The 18,673-nt window shown below is 37.9% G+C and overlaps 1 protein-coding gene across 28 annotated transcripts in view; it reads right to left on the reverse strand.

Moving 5' to 3' along the window:
* rbfox1 (RNA binding fox-1 homolog 1) overlaps nucleotides 1–18,673 on the reverse strand; it is a 334,608-nt gene that overhangs the window by 28,631 nt on the left and 287,304 nt on the right. For 24 of the 28 annotated variants that reach the window (XR_010911868.1, XR_010911867.1, XM_067488484.1 and 21 more), the window contains 4 exons: nucleotides 9,619–9,765; nucleotides 9,452–9,505; nucleotides 5,024–5,116; nucleotides 1,320–1,380 (listed from right to left, as the gene is read on the reverse strand). Coding sequence is in view for 26 of the 28 variants with exons in the window: in XM_067488484.1 (XP_067344585.1) it covers nucleotides 1,320–1,380; nucleotides 5,024–5,116; nucleotides 9,452–9,505; nucleotides 9,619–9,765 (355 nt within the window). In the remaining 2 variants the exon portion in view is untranslated. The remainder of the gene's footprint in view (nucleotides 1–1,319; nucleotides 1,381–5,023; nucleotides 5,117–9,451; nucleotides 9,506–9,618; nucleotides 9,766–18,673) is intronic. The other 4 variants (XM_067488481.1, XM_067488488.1, XM_067488482.1 and 1 more) reach the window with 1 other exon arrangement.

The following is an 18,673-nucleotide window of genomic DNA, read 5'->3' on the forward strand; positions in this document are numbered from 1 at the left end:
TTTTGTTATGTGTTGCAAAGCGTTTGAAAATTCCGCCCAACTAACTTCCTAAATGCAAGAAAATTTTATGTAATTTAAAAAGCTATTATTGGTAATATACTTTTGACTTGAAGGTGCACTTTATTATTAGTTTGTAATTTGTCTGTACACGTTTTACCTAATTTAGGTTAGTTAATTTTTTTCTTGGTTTGAATTTATGTTTACCTTCCTGGTAACTTTATAGATGGGATATAGCAAAAACATAATGTACGTCAAATTACTTACTTGTTGTGAATGAAACACTTCATTAAAAGTCAGGTAAAGTGACTTGAGTTGTATTTATTTAACCCCCTAGCTTAAACAAGCAAACTTTGCTTGCTTATTATCATCAAGCTCCAACATAATTCAACCAGATTTTGTGGGACCAATTGACAACTAACTTAAGTAAGTATAACATTCTGTGTTCATCTTTAAGTGCATGTGCAGGAAGCTTAAAGCACTTTGCTGTTTGGTTTATACGTGTCAATAATTTGTAATACTAAATCTTGCAAAACCTTTAATCCCCAAGGCCACGAAACACCTCGTATTTGCTTGAGCAACATGCAGCCACACATATCCTGTACTGATTGTTGTGCATCAGAAAACTGACACTAAATGTACATAGGATGGGATCCTGAGTATGACTGGTGGAGCAGTATTAAATGATGTCAGCAGCACCTTTAAATCAGCATTGAAGAAAAACTGGCTTGAATTGACAACTATGTAAATACCAGCCATGTATGTCTTTAAGTGTTGACATGGCTTCTGTTTATGTTGTGAAAAAGTGGAAGTTTATACGTTCAATCAGGGTTAGCTCCTAGTCTGCATTTTAAACCATCCAGACATCCCAAAAAAGCATATGAACATTGATTACACTGCAGTTGTCTACACACAAGCGTTGGAAAACGTATATCCAAGGCCTTATGAATTAATTCTATATGCCTTGCCCTCTGTTGTGTGGCGTCTACAGCTAAAAGATGTAGCTCATTAACCAAACACTGATTCATAAAAATTTATCTAAAAATATACTACAATTATAAGAAATTGCAAGTTCATAGGTGTGACTGTTTTTTGTCCCAGCATTTGTTTTAGTAATTAAATTTTGTTATTAGATAAGCTAGAATTAAGCTTTTGCTTTAAAATTAAAGTGTCTTTAGCTGTTAATCAAACAGTGTGCATCAAACATAATATCAACTTTGATTCAATGCTGTAAAGCAGTAAAAATAAAGGGGTGGTGTTGACATCAGCTTCCGATGTGGTGAATATTTTTATAGCAACAGTTAAAACTGACTCGACCTTACCATTTGCATATGGGTTGATAGCCTTCTTATTTGTCATTACTCGGGCTGTTGCATTGTTGACCTACAGCAGGCAAAGAAAGACCTTCATAAGTTATATTATTTTTATGTAGGTGTGGTTCTTGTTGGACTGCATGCAAAGTTTCCTGATGTAAACGAAGAAAGCGGTACATTGTGTTGTGGCAAACACCCATGTCATTTATGTGTTTTCAAAACTGCATTCAGAAACACGTAAAAACACATTCATTTTCATTGGCATATTCCGTTTTATGACGTTTACCAGCATGCTCTCCCCAATTGTAGTGACGTTTCAAGAACATACAGAAAAAAGTAAAATCAAAACAGATGCACTTGGCAAAATGATGTTTTGTAAATATGAAGATGCATGCGTTTGGAAATAAAACAAGGAGAAAGAAAATGTCATTGGGGAAGGGAAGAGAAGAATATGTTGGGAGCATTGTGCAACATCCAGTCAACCTTAAAATGTCAGGACTGTTGTGACTAAAGCAAAACAAAGCATTTACACTCAGACAACAGCCTCTCTGGCTCATTGCAACTATCGAGATACAAAAATAAAAGAAAACATTTGAACCAAAAAATTTTATCAATCAATCATTCCAAATTCAAACACAGCTAACAGGATAAATTAAAAATAAGGGTGCACTGTTTCCCAAAGTAAAATAAAATAAATTAATAAATGGGTTTCCAACTATTTCAGATGTGCAAATGAATTCATATCTCAGTCAGTATCACTCGCACACACAGCTTCAGGAGAACACTTAGTGAATGGAAACGCACGCGGACACGCAAGAAAATATACATGTATGTCAATATACAGCATCAACTCAACAACAATTCAAAAAGAAATGTCACGTGAGTTTTAGCGTTGCAAACGTTCCAAAGAGAGAGGAAGAGTGAGAGGAAATGCTGGCAGAATGGCTTGCTCGCCCACACTTACCATTCCCAAACCTTTTGGCCCCTCCAACTTGTTTGTGTACTGTTACCGTTGTAACTGTGTTGGATGGGGCCCTAAACAAGCTACCGTTGAAGGATGGTGGGGGAGGAGGGAATGAGAAAGGAATAAGCAGCATCTTACTCAAGTGGCCAACAAAACTTTGCAATCATTGCACTGCACAAACTCTGTCTTGAAGCTCTCTCTAAACAAGCAGTTAGCTGTTTTCTTAAAGCATAACTCCGACCATTTTCTCTGGAAAAGCCAATTGATTTCTGTCTTACTAATGAAGATAACAACATACTTAGTGGCAACAAAAATTGCTCCGAATGATTTATCATCTCTCATGAAAAAGGCTTCACCAATCCTAACTAACTTGCTTGGAGTGACAGAAATATAGTCTGGGTAAGGCAATAACACACAGGATAATGAAATAATCTTTGTTAGAGCAAGAACACAAATTTTGTTTTAGAATAGGCTGCTGAAAAAAATGTGTAGAGTCTGTATGGTATTGCCCAAACACCTTTTTTTAACTAAGTTGTTGCCAAAATCTGTAATAACTCTTAGAATTTATGTGCCTGCCAATCCACGCCAGGTAGTTTGAAGTCATACAGCCTTTTGATTGAGAGGTGAAATGTCATTACACAGCAACTTAAGAAAACATATATGCAAATGAATTGAAATTCACATTTGGACATTTCACACAGCTGTTACCAGATCCATTACTTAGCAATTGTTACCATTTGTTGGAGATTCTCTCGCTTACTAGCTGCTTTTAAAGGGGATGAGAGGAATTAATTCTAATTGGCCATTAGTCAAGCCTACCTTGATTCCAACCGGTCATACTGGATTCCTTCTACTAAATATTTATTCCTGTCGTGTTTAGTACTGCACCTTTGTATTCGTGAACAGTGTTTCAAAGTCTCTCTTGAATTCCTATGCAAATGTAAATTGCAATTACATTATTGCAGGGAATGTAATCATTGGTGATGGCTAATGGGTTATGTACCGGTGTATTTTTTGAATGAATTAAGTCCTATACTGTATTTCTTAAGGCAAAGTGAGCAACAAGTATGACCTAAGTAGGACTGTCACATCACCTGATCTCAGTTTGACTTCAGTGTTTCAAGTGTGATTGTGTTTAGAAAACAAGAGCACTTGGTGAGACTGTGGCGCTCATCCACCAATCCTCCCAGTTGCTGGTTCAATTCCCGGCTCCTCCAGTCACATGTTGAAGTTGAGCACTGAGCTCAACTTCCCATCTGTGTTTGATTGGGAGTGCAAATGGGTGAATGAGAAGCTGTGTAAACCACTTTGAGTATCCATAAGTAGAAAAGTGCTATATAACCTACCTGCTGCAGGTAGTTCCCTCTATTTAGGCCTGCATCTTTTTTCAGGACAATAAGGTTTATTGATCTGCTACTCAATCTGACTTGCCTGGCCTGATTTAATTGAATTTCATGAATCACTGGTACCCTCCACCACAAACCAGGCCCTTGCCCTGTTTTTTCACCAATTTCAGTCTCAGTGCCCACTAAGGGGTGCTGCTGTGAGGGCTCTAGTTTTTTTTTTTCCTTTTAAGGAAGAGGAGTTTATTTTGGCAGATTTTGATGTAGTGTCTTACAAAATTATGGCATTCTGTTAGCACAAGGTTGTGTGTCTTTACAACCTGCACTGACTTGTTTTTCTTAGACTAATTTAAAAGATAAAAGAGTAATTTATACCAGATATGAACAGTAAAGACAAACATCTTGCGATCACAGTTAACACTAAGATTAAAGCCAAGTGAAAAATAAGTGTTCTAATCAGTTGCAGTTATGAATAGTAAACATTAGCTACTCTGTGAAGAAGGTGAATAGACAAATTTAGAAAAATAGAGCCAAAATACAAGGAACATATCGACTTGTGCATGACTATCGATGACAACTGCAATGTAGATACGCAAGGTACAACATCGAACCAATTACTGATTCTATTCCAAAGTGCAACCCATGTACTGAATTTCACATGGAAAAGATTGTAGTGTACACTGTGTAGACTCAAACAGTGTTAGATTGTGGATGATATAGATGTTTTACAAAAAATGTTGTCTATGTTAGTCAAGAGTCTTTAAAATTATATAAAATTGGGTCAAAAATAGACAGAGTTATGCTTTAATGCTGGTCACATCTTGTGTCTACCCAGAAGAGTGGATACCACACAGTGAAATAGCTCATGGCATGTTGTTCTATTAAGTTAATTGTGAACCTTGCATTTCACTCTCCAAGTGTCTTCAAATTCCTAATTACTTCCTCTGTCCATGGATAAGCAAGTTCTGATAATGTTTATTCTAGGAAAAAGCACCTCTCTACATTAAACAAGTAAGAACATAGTTTTTTGAACATTTATGACCAAACTCCAAAACATTGTTTGCACTTTGTTAAACACAATACCCTAAGAGGGTGGTGTGGATTTTTGACAGTACAAAGTCCAGTAAAATAGAAAAAGGCAACAAAAAGTTTAATAAAATAAAATAAGCAAAGTTTGCCACATAAGTCATGGGCTCATTTAATATTTATTTGTGTTTGGGTTAATGAGGCTGCAAAGGGGAAGGGAAATGAGTTTGATGTCATGACAAAGAGAGCAAGGTTGGACGTGACAGCAGACTGTCAAACATTCAAACACACAACTACACAAACCCACACGTACAAACATAAAGAAGTAAAGGAAGATAGTTATAAGGAAGAAGTACAAAGCAATATTTGAGAACATGCACCTCTATTTTACGACCTTCCACCACGGTGCCGTGTAATTTCTCTCTGGCCCTGTCGGCATCCACGCTATGCTCGAACGTTACAAATCCAAAACCCTGCATGCAGGATGGAGAGCCAAGAACAACATGCACATAATTTAGTATTATACCTAACATTACATTGAATAATGTGATGTATTCTACCCACTACTGCAGTGGTAATAATATTACACAGGTCTATAAAAAAAAGGTAAGTCAATGAGAAGAAAAACACAAAGTGTTGACCTTAAAGTTGGCACACGCTTATAAAGATTATGAATGTGATTTGGTCGTGAAAACTGGTTGGACCTAGTTGGCCATGGTCAGTTCCAGTTTGGCTAATTCATTGCTAACAGTTGGCAAAGGCGGTTGTTCTTGCCTTTAGTCTTAAGACCCAATGTCTGTCAGTCATTATCAAAAAGATATTAAAAAATATGTTTTATATTTATAAACAGTCTTGCTTAAGAATGAGTGAGCAAAATATTCTCATCCCGTATTGTCAGATATTGATGCTTTCTAAGGCGTCAAGTTGTGCCACAGGTACCCTCTGTATTCAGTATTGGACGCTCTAGGACGCTCACCATTTGACGCCAAAGGAACGACTTAATATACACATAAAACTGCGTTGGGTTAGGGAAAAAACTTTACGGCAACAACTTTACCCAACACATATTTTACATTGATTTGGGGTGTGTGGTACACTGAAAGCTCTGTCAAACCACCTGTGTCAAACCTTGTGCTTTGTGACGCCTTGGGAATGAGAAAAGGCTGGAATGAGACCGACAGCAGCCTAACCTGAACGTAACCTTGTTTTATGAGTTATTCTACCTTAATTTCCCTCTGTAGACCATGTTTTCTCCGTCTTTATGTGCATAAATCTGCTGCTTTCTCGTCTGTTTTTGATACTCTACAGGGGGGTCCCCAGCTTTACTGATTGTAGGCACAGACTTTAGTTTGCCAAGTTTATTATTCTAGCCTCTTTTAACACCGGTACAAGTAGGTGGGTACTTTTTTTGGCCATACAGATCTATTTGTTTGTTAAAATGTAACTTTTTGAGTTGGTTAAAGCAATTGTCTGGAGACCGGCTAATGGGTCTTAAATATGTACTAATACATGCTAAAAGACAGGCAGATCACGGACTATTTTAGCAACAGGACAGCATTTGAGAAGTTACTAACAGACAGCTCCTGACAGTAGCAGCACCAAGGAAAAGCTTTAATGCTATAAGAGTCCTGAATGACAGACATAGTCAGACATGCTGAAGCGAGTGGCTTAGAGAATTATAAATTCTTTTTTCAAATTTTAATTAGGTGAAAAGATTCTTCAAACTCTTTGGATATTAATACTGCGTCTTGTGTTTAAAAAACAAAGCCTAACAGGCATGATGAGTCATGTTGTGTCCACACAAAATGTGTAACATTATCAGTATGAATATTATCACGAATTTTGTTTGAGGGTCGTGTCTGGATTCTTGTGTCTGGATTCTCGTGTCTGGAGAGAGGACCCACTAAATAGACAAACTAAATAGGACAAGAGTACTATTTAGAACTATGAGATCACAATAATGACCTACCAAACTGCCCGATGTTTTGTTGTTTCTTCTTGTAGCTCTTTTCTTTTCACTCTCCACTCACCCCAACTAGTCAAGGCAGATGGCCGCTCCCCCTGAGCCTGATTCTGCTGGAGGTTTCTCCTATTAAAGGGAGTGTTTCCTCTCCCTGTTGCCTATGGCTTGCTCAAGGGGTAATTGTTGGGTTTTCTCTATATATCTTTATAGTATTGACTATATTCTGTATTAGATATAGTAAATTTATCTTTAGAAACATGCTATGTACCACAGGCCTACAAGGTAGCTGTAATTTGACCACTACTTATACAACCCTGTCTTGAACCAGGTGTTTTAGCCAATTACAGACCAATATACAATCTCCCCTTTATTTCTAAATTTCTTTAGAAATTAGTTGTGTACAGGAATAATTTGTATAAAGACTTTCAGTCATGATTTAGAGTTCATCATAGTACAGAAACAGCACTGGTAAAAGTCACCAACGATCTTCTCATGGCCTCAGATAATGGACTCGTCTCTATACTTGTTCTCTTAGATCTTAGTGCTGCATTCGATACCATTGATCACAACATTTTATTACAGAGACTGGAACATGAAATTGGAATTACAGGAACTGCACTAGGTTGGTTTAAATCTTATCTATCTGATAGATTTCAGTTTGTTCATGTTAATGATGAATCCTCCATGCACACAAAGGTTAGCTATGGAATTCCACAAGTCTCTGTGTTAGGACCAATACTTTTTACTTTATATATGTCTCCTTTAGGCAACATTATTAGAAAGCACTCCATAAATTTCCATTGCTATGCTGATGATACCCAGCTATATCTATCTATGGAATCAGATTAAAAAAAAAATCAGTTAATCAACCTTCAAGCCTACAAGACATAAAGGCCTGGATGTCCCACAATTTTTTACTTCTAAACTCAGACAAAACTGAAGTCATAGTATTTGGGCCCAAAAATCTCAGCGATATGATGTCCAACCATATCGTTACTCTAGATGGCATAAGTCTGGCGTCCAGTACTACTGCAAAGAAACCTTGGAGTTATTTTTGACCAGGATTTGTCCTTTACCTCACATATAAAACAAATCTCTAGAACAGCCTTCTTCTACCTATGGAACATTGCCAAAATTAGGAGCATCCTGTCTCAAAGTGATGCCGAAAAAATGGTCCATGCATTTGTTACTTCTAGTTGGACTACTGTAACTCCCTACTTTCAGGATGCCCCAGTAACTCCCTAAAGAGCCTGCAATTAATCCAAAATGCTGCAGCAAGAGTGCTGACTGGAACTAGCAAGAGAGATCATATTTCACCTTCACTAGCTTCTCTCCATTGGCTTCCCATTAAATTTAGAATAGAATTTAAAACCCTGCTTCTTACATATAAAGCTCTGAATGGTCAGGCTCCATCATATATAGAAGACCTCATAGCACCATATCATCCCAGTAGACCACTTCCCTCTCAGAATGCAGGCCTACTTGTGGTTCCCAGAATTTCCAAAGGTAGAATGGGAGGTAGAGCCTTTAGCTATCAAGCTTCTCTCCTGTGGAACCAGCTCCCAGTTCAGATTCGGGAAGCAGACACCATCTCTACTTTTAAGTCTAGGCTTAAAACCTTCCTCTTTAAAAAAGCTTATACTTAGTTATAGTTATGCTGCTATAGGCTTAGACTGCTGGGGGACCCACCCCCTGATTCACTGAGCTCCTTTCCTCCTCTTGTCCCTTTCTCCTCTCTTCTCACCCCACAATTGTCACCACTGTATGACATTAACTCTGTGTGTTTTCTCTTTGTGCAGTTGTCCCTGGCTTTGGAGCTGTATTTTTCCCGGTGCACAGCTACTGGTCCTACCAACCCGCCCGATGTTTTGTTGTTGCTCTTTTTCTTTTCTCTCTTCACTTTCCACTCACCCCAACCGCTCAAGGCAGATGGCCGTCCACCCTGAGCCTGGTTCTGCTGGAGGTTTCTTCCGTTAAAGAGTTTTACCTCTCCACTGTTGCCTAGGGCTTGCTCAACTTGGAGTTGTTGAGTTTTCTCTATATATCTCAATAGTCTTGACTTTATTCTATAAATTGCCTCGATATGACTTTGTTGTGAATTGGCATTATATAATAAAGCTGAATTGAATTGAATTGAATTGAACAACAATAAAAAACATTTCGTTAATGGGTCTTGGAATTAAAGCTGTTTCTCCCATCCCTTACCTACATTGTTCTATTACGTTCAAGCCTCAAAGGTAATTACATAACTCAAAAACCTCGTATTGCAGGGATTTATGCCAGTTGCATACAATGTCTTTACTCATCATCTGCAATGTTCCCATATTGCAAGGTGGTACAGCAAAGGGATGCTTGATTAAGTCTTTACAGAGTAAAATAAATGTATGAAAACTCAACTTTTTTTTTCATGGCATGACATCAGCAATAAGAAAAGTATACATTGTGCAATAAAGCTAAAAAAGGAAGCACTGAACACAAAGAGCAAATATTGATATTTAAAAATCTTATAGGAACAGTACAATCAACTTCTCTGACAGACAATGGTCTACAGTCTTATTTTCTCAGAAGGACATTTTAATATACCAATATTGATAAGCCATGGCTTTAGTTTGTCAATAAAACAAGCGCAAGGACATTTAATTAACTTTGAACATCTAACTTCAACATTTCCATTATTATCAAATACATATTGTCCCTTATTAATATTTTTTTCTCTAAATATATATTTGACTGCACATATCTTGGTTTCCTGTAGCTATTTCCTTCAAATTTAATAAAAGGGCATAGCAATCTTTGGTACTTAAAACAAACTAAAAAGATGCAGGAACACAGAAAAACTATGTACCTTAGAGCCACGCTCGTTGAAGATGATTTCCACATCTAAGATTTTGCCAAATTGCTGTCAAGAAACAAAATGAAATGCTGAATAATTGATTTTTTAATCTGCATATTTTTTTATCAAAACTGAAAGCTGGATGAAATGTTATGTCTGTCATATATTGTTGTACTTACACCAAACATTTGCCTGAGATCTGGGTCTCTGAACCTGAAGGGGATGTTGGAGACGTGAAGTCTCTTGGGTTGAGCCTTGCTGTCTGTGCTTTCAGGTAAAGTCTGTGTTGGTGGCTGACTGTCTGTCTGGGCAGCATCATCTGTCTGCTGGAAAACACAATATACAGGAAAACAATTACTAATGTATAAAGATACTTGCAACAACTTCTTAACATTTTCAATTTATTATTGTTGTTATTGTCTTTTGGCTTATCCTATAAGTTCAACACAGTAGATCATTGGTCAGCATGTTGATGTGGCACAGTTGTTTTTACACCAAATGCCCTTCCTGATGCAACCCTCCGGAATTTTACCGGGCTAGGGACCGGCAGTGCACGGCAGAGGATAAGGATGGGGAGTTTGAGGTTCAGTCTCCTGCCCAGGGATACTTTGACATGTAAGGCGGGGAGAGCCGGCTGGGTGTGAACCTTTGACCCTATGTCAAGGAGGTGACATTAATAATTATCTAATCTAATAACGTTTAAAAAATAACAATATGGAATCCATGCATACTATATGTCCACTCTAGCAGCAAGAGTACTTCCATTTGATGATAGATCAATACTAAAGTTGGCAAAATCCCTACTTTTACTACTACTATTACTTCTACTACTGATTCAAATCATATTGTTTAGCTCAGTACTAAGACTTGCAGTCAATTAAATGACTGCATCACTGCACAGGTTCAGACCATCCTCAGTTTAGTAACAAAGGTGGTTAATGGTAATTATACCCCTGATGTTTTCAACAGATTAGGATGACATAATAAAATAAACACGTAATAAAATAAACACATGTACTGTGTTTATTTTAGAAACCAACATGTGTAGAAACCAACATGTCAGTTACACAGTCCCTGTCAGTGCAGATAGCTTTTAATATTTATGCCTTTACAAGAAGTGCAATAACTATCTGTAATAGCTTTAAAAAAAAAACTCACGCCGGTACGGTTGTAGTCTTTACATACATGTATGCTCACAATGGACATGGATGCCATAGCAAATAAACACTAAAAATAATATCTTTGAACTGTCACTTACTGGATTACCTTACACAAACCACAATAGGAGCCATGTTTCTAGTGCCATTTCAAAACTAAAGGGGGAATTCCAAGATTTAAAGAGCTGAATGTAAGTAAAAGTTATTGGGAAATATAGCTACTTTGCAAAGGTCTGTAATAAGTGCCTCAGCTTAGAGGACTCTGGTTCGGATGGTCAGCAACAACTGAAGAACCATCATGACACAGGTCTATCTGGGTGGCTGTAGCTCAGTTGGTAAGGCAGTTGACTATGGACCACAGGGTGAGTGGTTTGTTCCCCGCTCCTGGCTACATGTCGAAGTGTCGTGGGCAAGACACTGAACCGCCAAGTTGCTCCTGGTGGGTCAGGTTAGCACCTTGCACCAGTGTGTGTGTGAATGGGTCAATGGGAAGCAACATTGTAAAGCGCTTTGGATAAAAGTGCTATATAAGCGACAATTTACCATTTACCATCATGAACTGCTTACTGCTGGAACACCAGTGTCACTGTCCACACTCAACTGAGTTTTTAATCACAGTAGACTGAAAGGCTGCTGTTCAAAAAAAGCTCCTGCTCAAAAATAATAATATAATAATATAATATACAAAACCAAACCAAAGTTTTTAGCTCACGATATGGAAAGAGGGTAGTGGTGGTAGAATTCATAGCAGAGCCACTGTTATGGGTTGCATTAAATTGCAAAGGTGTGTTTCCCCTACATTGGTACAAACATGGCAACTAGCCATGCCAACGAGAAATATTTTTCTAGCAATGTTACATTCACGACCAATCCGCTTCTTTTTAATGTCTTTCGGGTAGGTACAAAGGGACCAGAGAGCAGTTCTCGTTAATGTTGTGCCCAAACTTTATTGCCACTCCTACATCCATTCCTCTTTCTTTTTTACTTAAAGAGTCAGTCCCAGCCATTGCAAAGAGACAGACACTATTGACTTACTAAAGGCATGATGATTTTTCGGTTGCTGTATTAAATGGAACATTTGATTGTCCCCTCCTCCAAAGCTCAGTGAAAGCGAGAGCAGCAGTAGAGTGACATAGTGAATGAAAAGAGGGAGCGGTGTTAGCGAGAACAAATACGGAAATCAGAGAAATCCAACTTTTCTGATTGCTACATTCTGAAATACATTCTAAAAAACATGGTCGCACCTCCACACAATCCTGCAGGAAGGACTTTGTATTAATACAAATGAAGTCCACGTTTCTCTAAATCTGTTCCTTCATGGACTCTTTGCTATGCATATCTGTTTGCAAATGCGACGTGAAACTGGATTCATGTAATGTTTCTAATACCGAGCAGTGACATTAGGTCTGACATTATGATTTTCTGCTGTTAAACAAAGTCCAGACATAAGTAAATATAAATTGAAAAGATGGAATGTTTAAGTTTGATATATATCAGGCTAAATGGTAAATAGTCTGCACTTATATAGCGCGTTTCAACCTATTGGCACTCAAAACATTTTACACTGCTTCTTATTCACTCATTCTCACTCAGAATCACAGACACACACTCACACATCAATGGGGGAGCTGCTATGCGGGTGCCCAAAGTTTCAGTGTCTCAAGGACACTTCGACATGTGACCGGAGTTGCGAACCAGCAACTGGGGCATTGGTGGACGACCGCTCTACCTCGTGCGCAACAGTCACCCCAGACTACCCATGATATGTTCCAGTTTGTTGGCCTCATAATTTTAAAACAAAGTTTTAAATAGAAAAGTGTTTTACAAAGCAATATTTATGAAAAAAGCATGGTTAAACATTGTCTTTCAGAAGATTGGCAGAAATATTTTTGTTATACAGGGTTGTTCAAAATAATAGCAGTACAATGTGACTAACCAGAATAATCCAGGTTTTTAGTATATTTTTTATTGTTACATGGCAAACAAGTTACCAGTAACAACAACTCAGTAACAAGACACAGCATTCATGATATGCACGCTCGTAAGGCTGTGCAATTGGGCAATCAGTTGAAAGGGGTGTGTTTTAAAAAAATAGCAGTGTGGCATTCAATCACCGATGTCATCAATTTAGTGAAAAAACAGGTATGAATCAGGTGGCCCCCTATTTAAGGATGAAGCCAGCACTTGTTGAACATGCATTTGAAAGCCTGAGGAAAATGGGTTGTTCAAGACATTGCTCAGAAGAACAGCATACTTTGATTAAAAAGTTGATTGGAGAGGGGAAAACAATAAAGAGGTGCAAAAAATTATAGGCTCTTCAGCTAAAATGATCTCCATTGCCTTAAAATGTAGAGCAAAACCAGAGAGACGTGGAAGAAAACGGAAGACAAACATCAAAATGGATCGAAGAATAACCAGAATGGCAAAGGCTCAGCCAATGATTCGCTCCAGGATGATCAAAGACAGTCTAGAGTACTGTGTAAGAGTATCTGTAAGTACTGTGACAGTTAGAAGACGTCTGTGTGAAGCTAATCTATTTTCAAGAATCCCCCCACAAAGTCCCTCTGTTAAAAAAAAGGCCATGTGCAGAAGAGGTTACAATTTGCCAAAGAACACATCAACTGGCCTAAAGAGAAATGGAGGAACATTTTGTGGACTGATGAGAGTAAAATTGTTCTTTTTGGGTCCAAGGGCCACAGACAGTTTGTGAGACGACCCCCAAACTCTGAATTCAAGCCACAGTACACAGTGAAGACAGTGAAGCATGGTGGTGCATCATGATGTGGGCATGTTTCTCCTACTATGGATCATGGATCAGTTTGCATATGTCAAAATACTTGAAGAGGTCATGTTGCCTTATGCTGAAGAGGACATGCCCTTGAAATGGTTGTTTCAACAAGACAATGACCCCAAACACATTAGTAAACGAGCAAAGTCTTGGTTCCAAACCAACAAAATTAATATTATGGAGTGGCCAGCCCAATCCCCGGACCTTAATCCAATCGAGAACTTGTGGGGTGATATCAAAAATGCTGTTTCTGAAGCAAAACCAAGAAATGTAAATGAATTGAATTGAACGTTGTTAAAGAATCATAGAGTGGAATAACAGCTGAGCAGTGTCATAAGTTGGTTGACTCCATGCCACACAGATGTGAAGCAGTTTTAAAAAACTGTGGTCATACAACTAAATATTAGTTAAGTGATTCACAGGATGCTAAATCCTAGAAACAAAAGTGTTTGTACAAAACAGTTTTAAATTTGTACAGTCAACGGCAAACATTGCTATTTTTTTTGAACACACCCCTTTCAACTAATTGCCCAATTGCACAGCTTTAAGAGTGTGTATGTCATGAATGCTGGGTCTTGTTTGTTTTCTGAGAATCTACTGCACCTACTGGTAACTTGATTGCAATAAAAGCAATAAAAAATATACTAAAAACCTGGATTATTCTGGTTAGTCACATTGTACTGCTATTATTTTGAACAATACTGTATATGCCATCAGCATAAATAGCCTGTTACACAAGGGACATTCCAGAGGGCTTTAATTGAGGTCCCCAGTGAGACATACAGGACAAATTATTTGTGTAAATAATAAATACATCATACATCATAAATATGTTTTTTCAGACACTGTATGGGTAATATTGAACCCCCTGATGATCCAAAATAAGAAACAATAATAATTAGGCTTTTCTTTTTTTTAAAAATGTTTGCAAAAAAAGCTTGATAGACATGTCTAGATGAGTATATAAAAACATCCAACAACAGCCGTAATTACATCATAGTATTACAGCTACCAGTGTGTTTTGTGTGTACACACATTGTGTTTGCAGAGTGGTTATAAAACAAACACAGATGTTACACACTGTGCCTTGTTGTTTCTAATGATAAGACTGATGATCATGAAGTGTTGAAGTTACTGCTGTGGCACAATTCACCTGTCCAGTCAGAGTCCACCCTGCAACCCCGCTGACTGTATGTGTTTTGTAGCAAAACATGGCTAGAGAGTGTATTTTAAAGGAGACAGCAGCTATTTGCATCTGTTTGAAGTGTGGACCATTAAGTTGTTCTTTAATCAGTCAGGTCAGTTCTAACCTCAATAGCTGACAATGGCTCAGACCTGATCCACTGAGTCCATGCATTTGAACAAAATTGTTTAAAAGTCATTGCATGACAAAAAATTACTTTGAAGCAAAAAGAATTGAAATATGCAAACACACACATTCCACACATGTACTGAGTAACAGCAGTAGTCTGTTTGTTATTAGCTCTCACTGTGAGTGAGATCAATGGCTGTTAAACACAAGAGAGGACTCCACAATCTCCTGTGTCTGCTGGAACCATGTGATTGTTACAAAAATGGTTTGTCCTCCCCATTACTGGCTTCAGAGTGGCTTCTTTTTCAAATCCTGCATTGAGAGGGTAGGATAACAATTCAATCCACCCAAATCTGCCATTAAAAAATAATTAAAGTCATGCCTCTCTGACAAGGTGTTTCTCCTAAGAGGTGTTGATTATTCGCTGCAGGGTGTGTGACGTAAACCTGACATTATTTTAGGAGAAGGTACGGTTATCATGACCGTGTTACTACGCTTCTTAGGTTGAGTAATACGTGCACATTATGTAAAAGCTGCTGTCATTACCATGCATAACTACTAAAATCATACACCTAAAAAGAAAACTGTTTTTCATTACTCTCACTTTTTCTCTTGCTCACAAACACTCCCAGGCTCCAAGCCAACTAAAATACAGCTTACATATGTATAGGTGTGCGTGTGTGCTTGAAAAGGAGCATAAGGATAGCAGACTGCAAGTCTTCAACACTTAGGTATACAGGCACATATGGAAAGGAACATACACACACAAACAGCAGCGACTGCCATCTGTGCAGAGCTGCTCATCGTGGCGAAATCCACCTACACTCACAGTGAAGAACTAAAACAAACAAACAGTGTGACAATGCTTTGCATCGCATGTCTTTTGGCATCAGAAACTGATAAGTGTGGTGAGGCCAGACCTGAATGTGGAGCCGATTAAGATGGATTGGAGATATTAAACAAAGATGATGGCTAACACGAGGGTCTCAGAGAAGACAAACACACACAAACACACACACTTTTCATTTTACTCCCATGTCACTTTTGCTAATAGAATAACAACACTATTTTAATAGAGATATAAAAGAAATCCCGCACCCACATAGATTGTTCAACCTTCTGGTCTTTAAGGACTCCAGCCCTGCTTGTTTGCAAACTGTCCCTGCCCTATCCACTTCAGATTACCTTGATCAGGTGTGCAGTAAATTGAAAAAATACAGTAACCATAACTGTAGCACTCTATAATATGCAAATGAACTCCTACACTGAAGAGTGGGTTACTGTTATTAATGCTAGGAACCGCATCTCTTTCACTATGTCTCCCTCTTATGCTCATTCTCTGGCTGCTCACCACACCTTCGTGGTGCTGAAACCTGCAGTCAGAACGTTTGATTTTAAATTATTAATGATCTTAAATTTGAGATGACCTGCGATAGATAATGTGTTACACAACATATGAGCAGAAGAGGAGAGACATGTAAAAGTGGGGACTGTTTCAGCAGGGGTTTCCTGCAAGTTTGTAGGAAACTCCTAACTAGTACAGAAAGGGAAGAACAGACAGTGGAGGAAAGGGAGGGAATTTGAGTTTAATTTCAAAAACTAATAGTGTAAATAAACAATAACTTTTAAAAAAGGAAGGTTAATGGTTATAAATGACAAAGAGAAATTCATAACAATTCATAAAATCTCATTATGATGATAATATTACTAATAATTAACCTATCATCTTGTAATTTATGGATGCACTAGTGTCTTTGACTTTATCTTGTCTAATAATGTCTGTAACCTGATATATATGTATCTAAATTTGGTGCCAGATCAGCTGGTGCACAAGACTGACAGCTTTCTCTGTCTGCTCCCTACTGAAGCAAACCAGCATTTTTGCAACATATGGGTTGCCACTAAATCTGTATGTCTATGGAATAGACATACAATAGACATACCGTAGGGTTTGCGCTTCCTGACCATATGTAAAAGTGTCCCTGGGCAAGACACTGAATCCCCAACAGCCCATCCCCATCCTCAGCCACGGAGTTCCGGTCCCAAGCCCGGTAGAAATTGGGGAAGGTTGCATCAGGAAGGGCATCTAACGTAAAAACGATGGCGACCGTGAACTATCATAATGATAATAATTCTGATAATCAGAATCAGAAAACCAGAAAGGACAAAAAACAAAAGTTTTACAGTAAAACGTAGCCTTTACCGTGCAAGTTGATAACTCAGTTTGTGATGTGCATTATCCAGCAGGTCCAATATTAAACCATATAATCTCAAAATAGCCAGAATAAGTTATACTTACTTCATGATACAGACTCCAGATGGTAAGTTAATGTCAATTACAAGCCAATTAGACATGTCTTTAACAAGATGACAATTTATTTTTCAAAATTTTCAATAATAATAATTTTATCCCTGCAAGTTGTAGGCCTGTCTGCATACAACTGTCTCTGAGGTTCTCTAGTACGGGTGTATTAGTGACAATATAGGAGACTCTTTTCCATCCCTTAATCAAATTTGCCCTCAGACTCTGAATTGAAACAGACATGAGTTTCATTATCAGAATGTCCCACATCTTTCTACTTGCTTGTCTTCCAAAATCAGATATAAAGGCCTCCTAAAATTTTTGTCATGCATCTTGTCTTACTGACAGGTTTGGTTCGTAGGATTCTGTGGAACCCAAGTAAACACTCTGGGAAAATGAGTAAACAAACTTTGTCTAGCTTGAAATATAACGTTGTTGCAACATGTGTCCAGCCAGTTTACTGCAACATTTAACACGTGTTTGTATGTATCGGAGAGAGAGGAGCTTTTCCAAGGATGGGAGTGTTTCTGTTGAAGGTGGTATTGAGACACAGTGTGTGACACAGACTTGCTTATTTTTAATCATCTGCACTAATGTTAGTAGTTATAATAGACAGACAAGATTAGTGCGCCGGATACTCTTCTTGTTGCAACCCTCCCATTTTTGTCTGGGCTCAGGACTGGCATCAAGGTTGATGGCTGGGCAGAGCTACACCTGGTGGGTTGGGATTTGAACCCACAGCCTTCTGCTTCCCAACCCAATACTCTACCACAGATCCACCAGGCCCCGCTTCAACACTGTATTCTACACTAACGTTTTTCACAACCACAAGTTTTCTACCAAATACAACTGCAACTAGATTACATTTACTTTGAACATAATAAAGATAAGCTTACAACATAAATGTGAAATCGCAAATAATTTGATACTGATATGGTATTTTAAGATCAAATCAGGGGAATATGGAAAAAAACTTTTGTCAATTATTGAATAACAGATAAATGACAGAAAGTAAAAGCTAATTATTTTATTTTAAATGTACCATGTTTAGTAGCATGAATTAGAAATGTTCAAGTCATTACTTGAACATTTCTAATTTATGATACTGAACAAATAAAGTGAATGGATAAATATATGAAACCTTTCACCAGTGCCAACAGCTGGAAAAGAGGGAACACCAGTGACAGTTCCTTTAGAATTGTTCTAGATAACTAACTTCAAAAACAAGACCTGGCATCTACAGCATATTACCATGAGTCATCAGTCACATATTATTACATACTATAATATCATAATAAAGTTTTGAGTAATTTTAATTCCATTGTATTTTGGTGATAAAGTGTTGGGAAAAAACTTGAAGCAGGTAGTGAGAGGAACAGTCTCATAGAGCAGACATGTCTGAAAAGATGAGGGAAAGAAAAGAGAAATAAAGCAGAGCAGAGTGACTCTGGAAAGACAAAAAAAGCAGACTGAGTGATAGGGAGAGCTGATGAGACTTCCAGATCTACAGTATGATGTCTTCATGCTGCCACAATGCTTTTTTTTCTCTTGCTCTTCCTTCTGTAGAAGTACTGCAGAAATGCAGCAAATAAAACATAGTGTAACAGAGGATGCTCATAACTGCTCAGAAACTTAACAGTTGATCTGACATACTTGCAGGTAAATGTAGGTCTTA

The sequence above is a fragment of the Channa argus genome, chromosome 20 (genome assembly GCF_033026475.1).
Source record: "Channa argus isolate prfri chromosome 20, Channa argus male v1.0, whole genome shotgun sequence".
In the NCBI taxonomy this organism is placed as follows: Eukaryota; Metazoa; Chordata; class Actinopteri; order Anabantiformes; family Channidae; genus Channa; species Channa argus.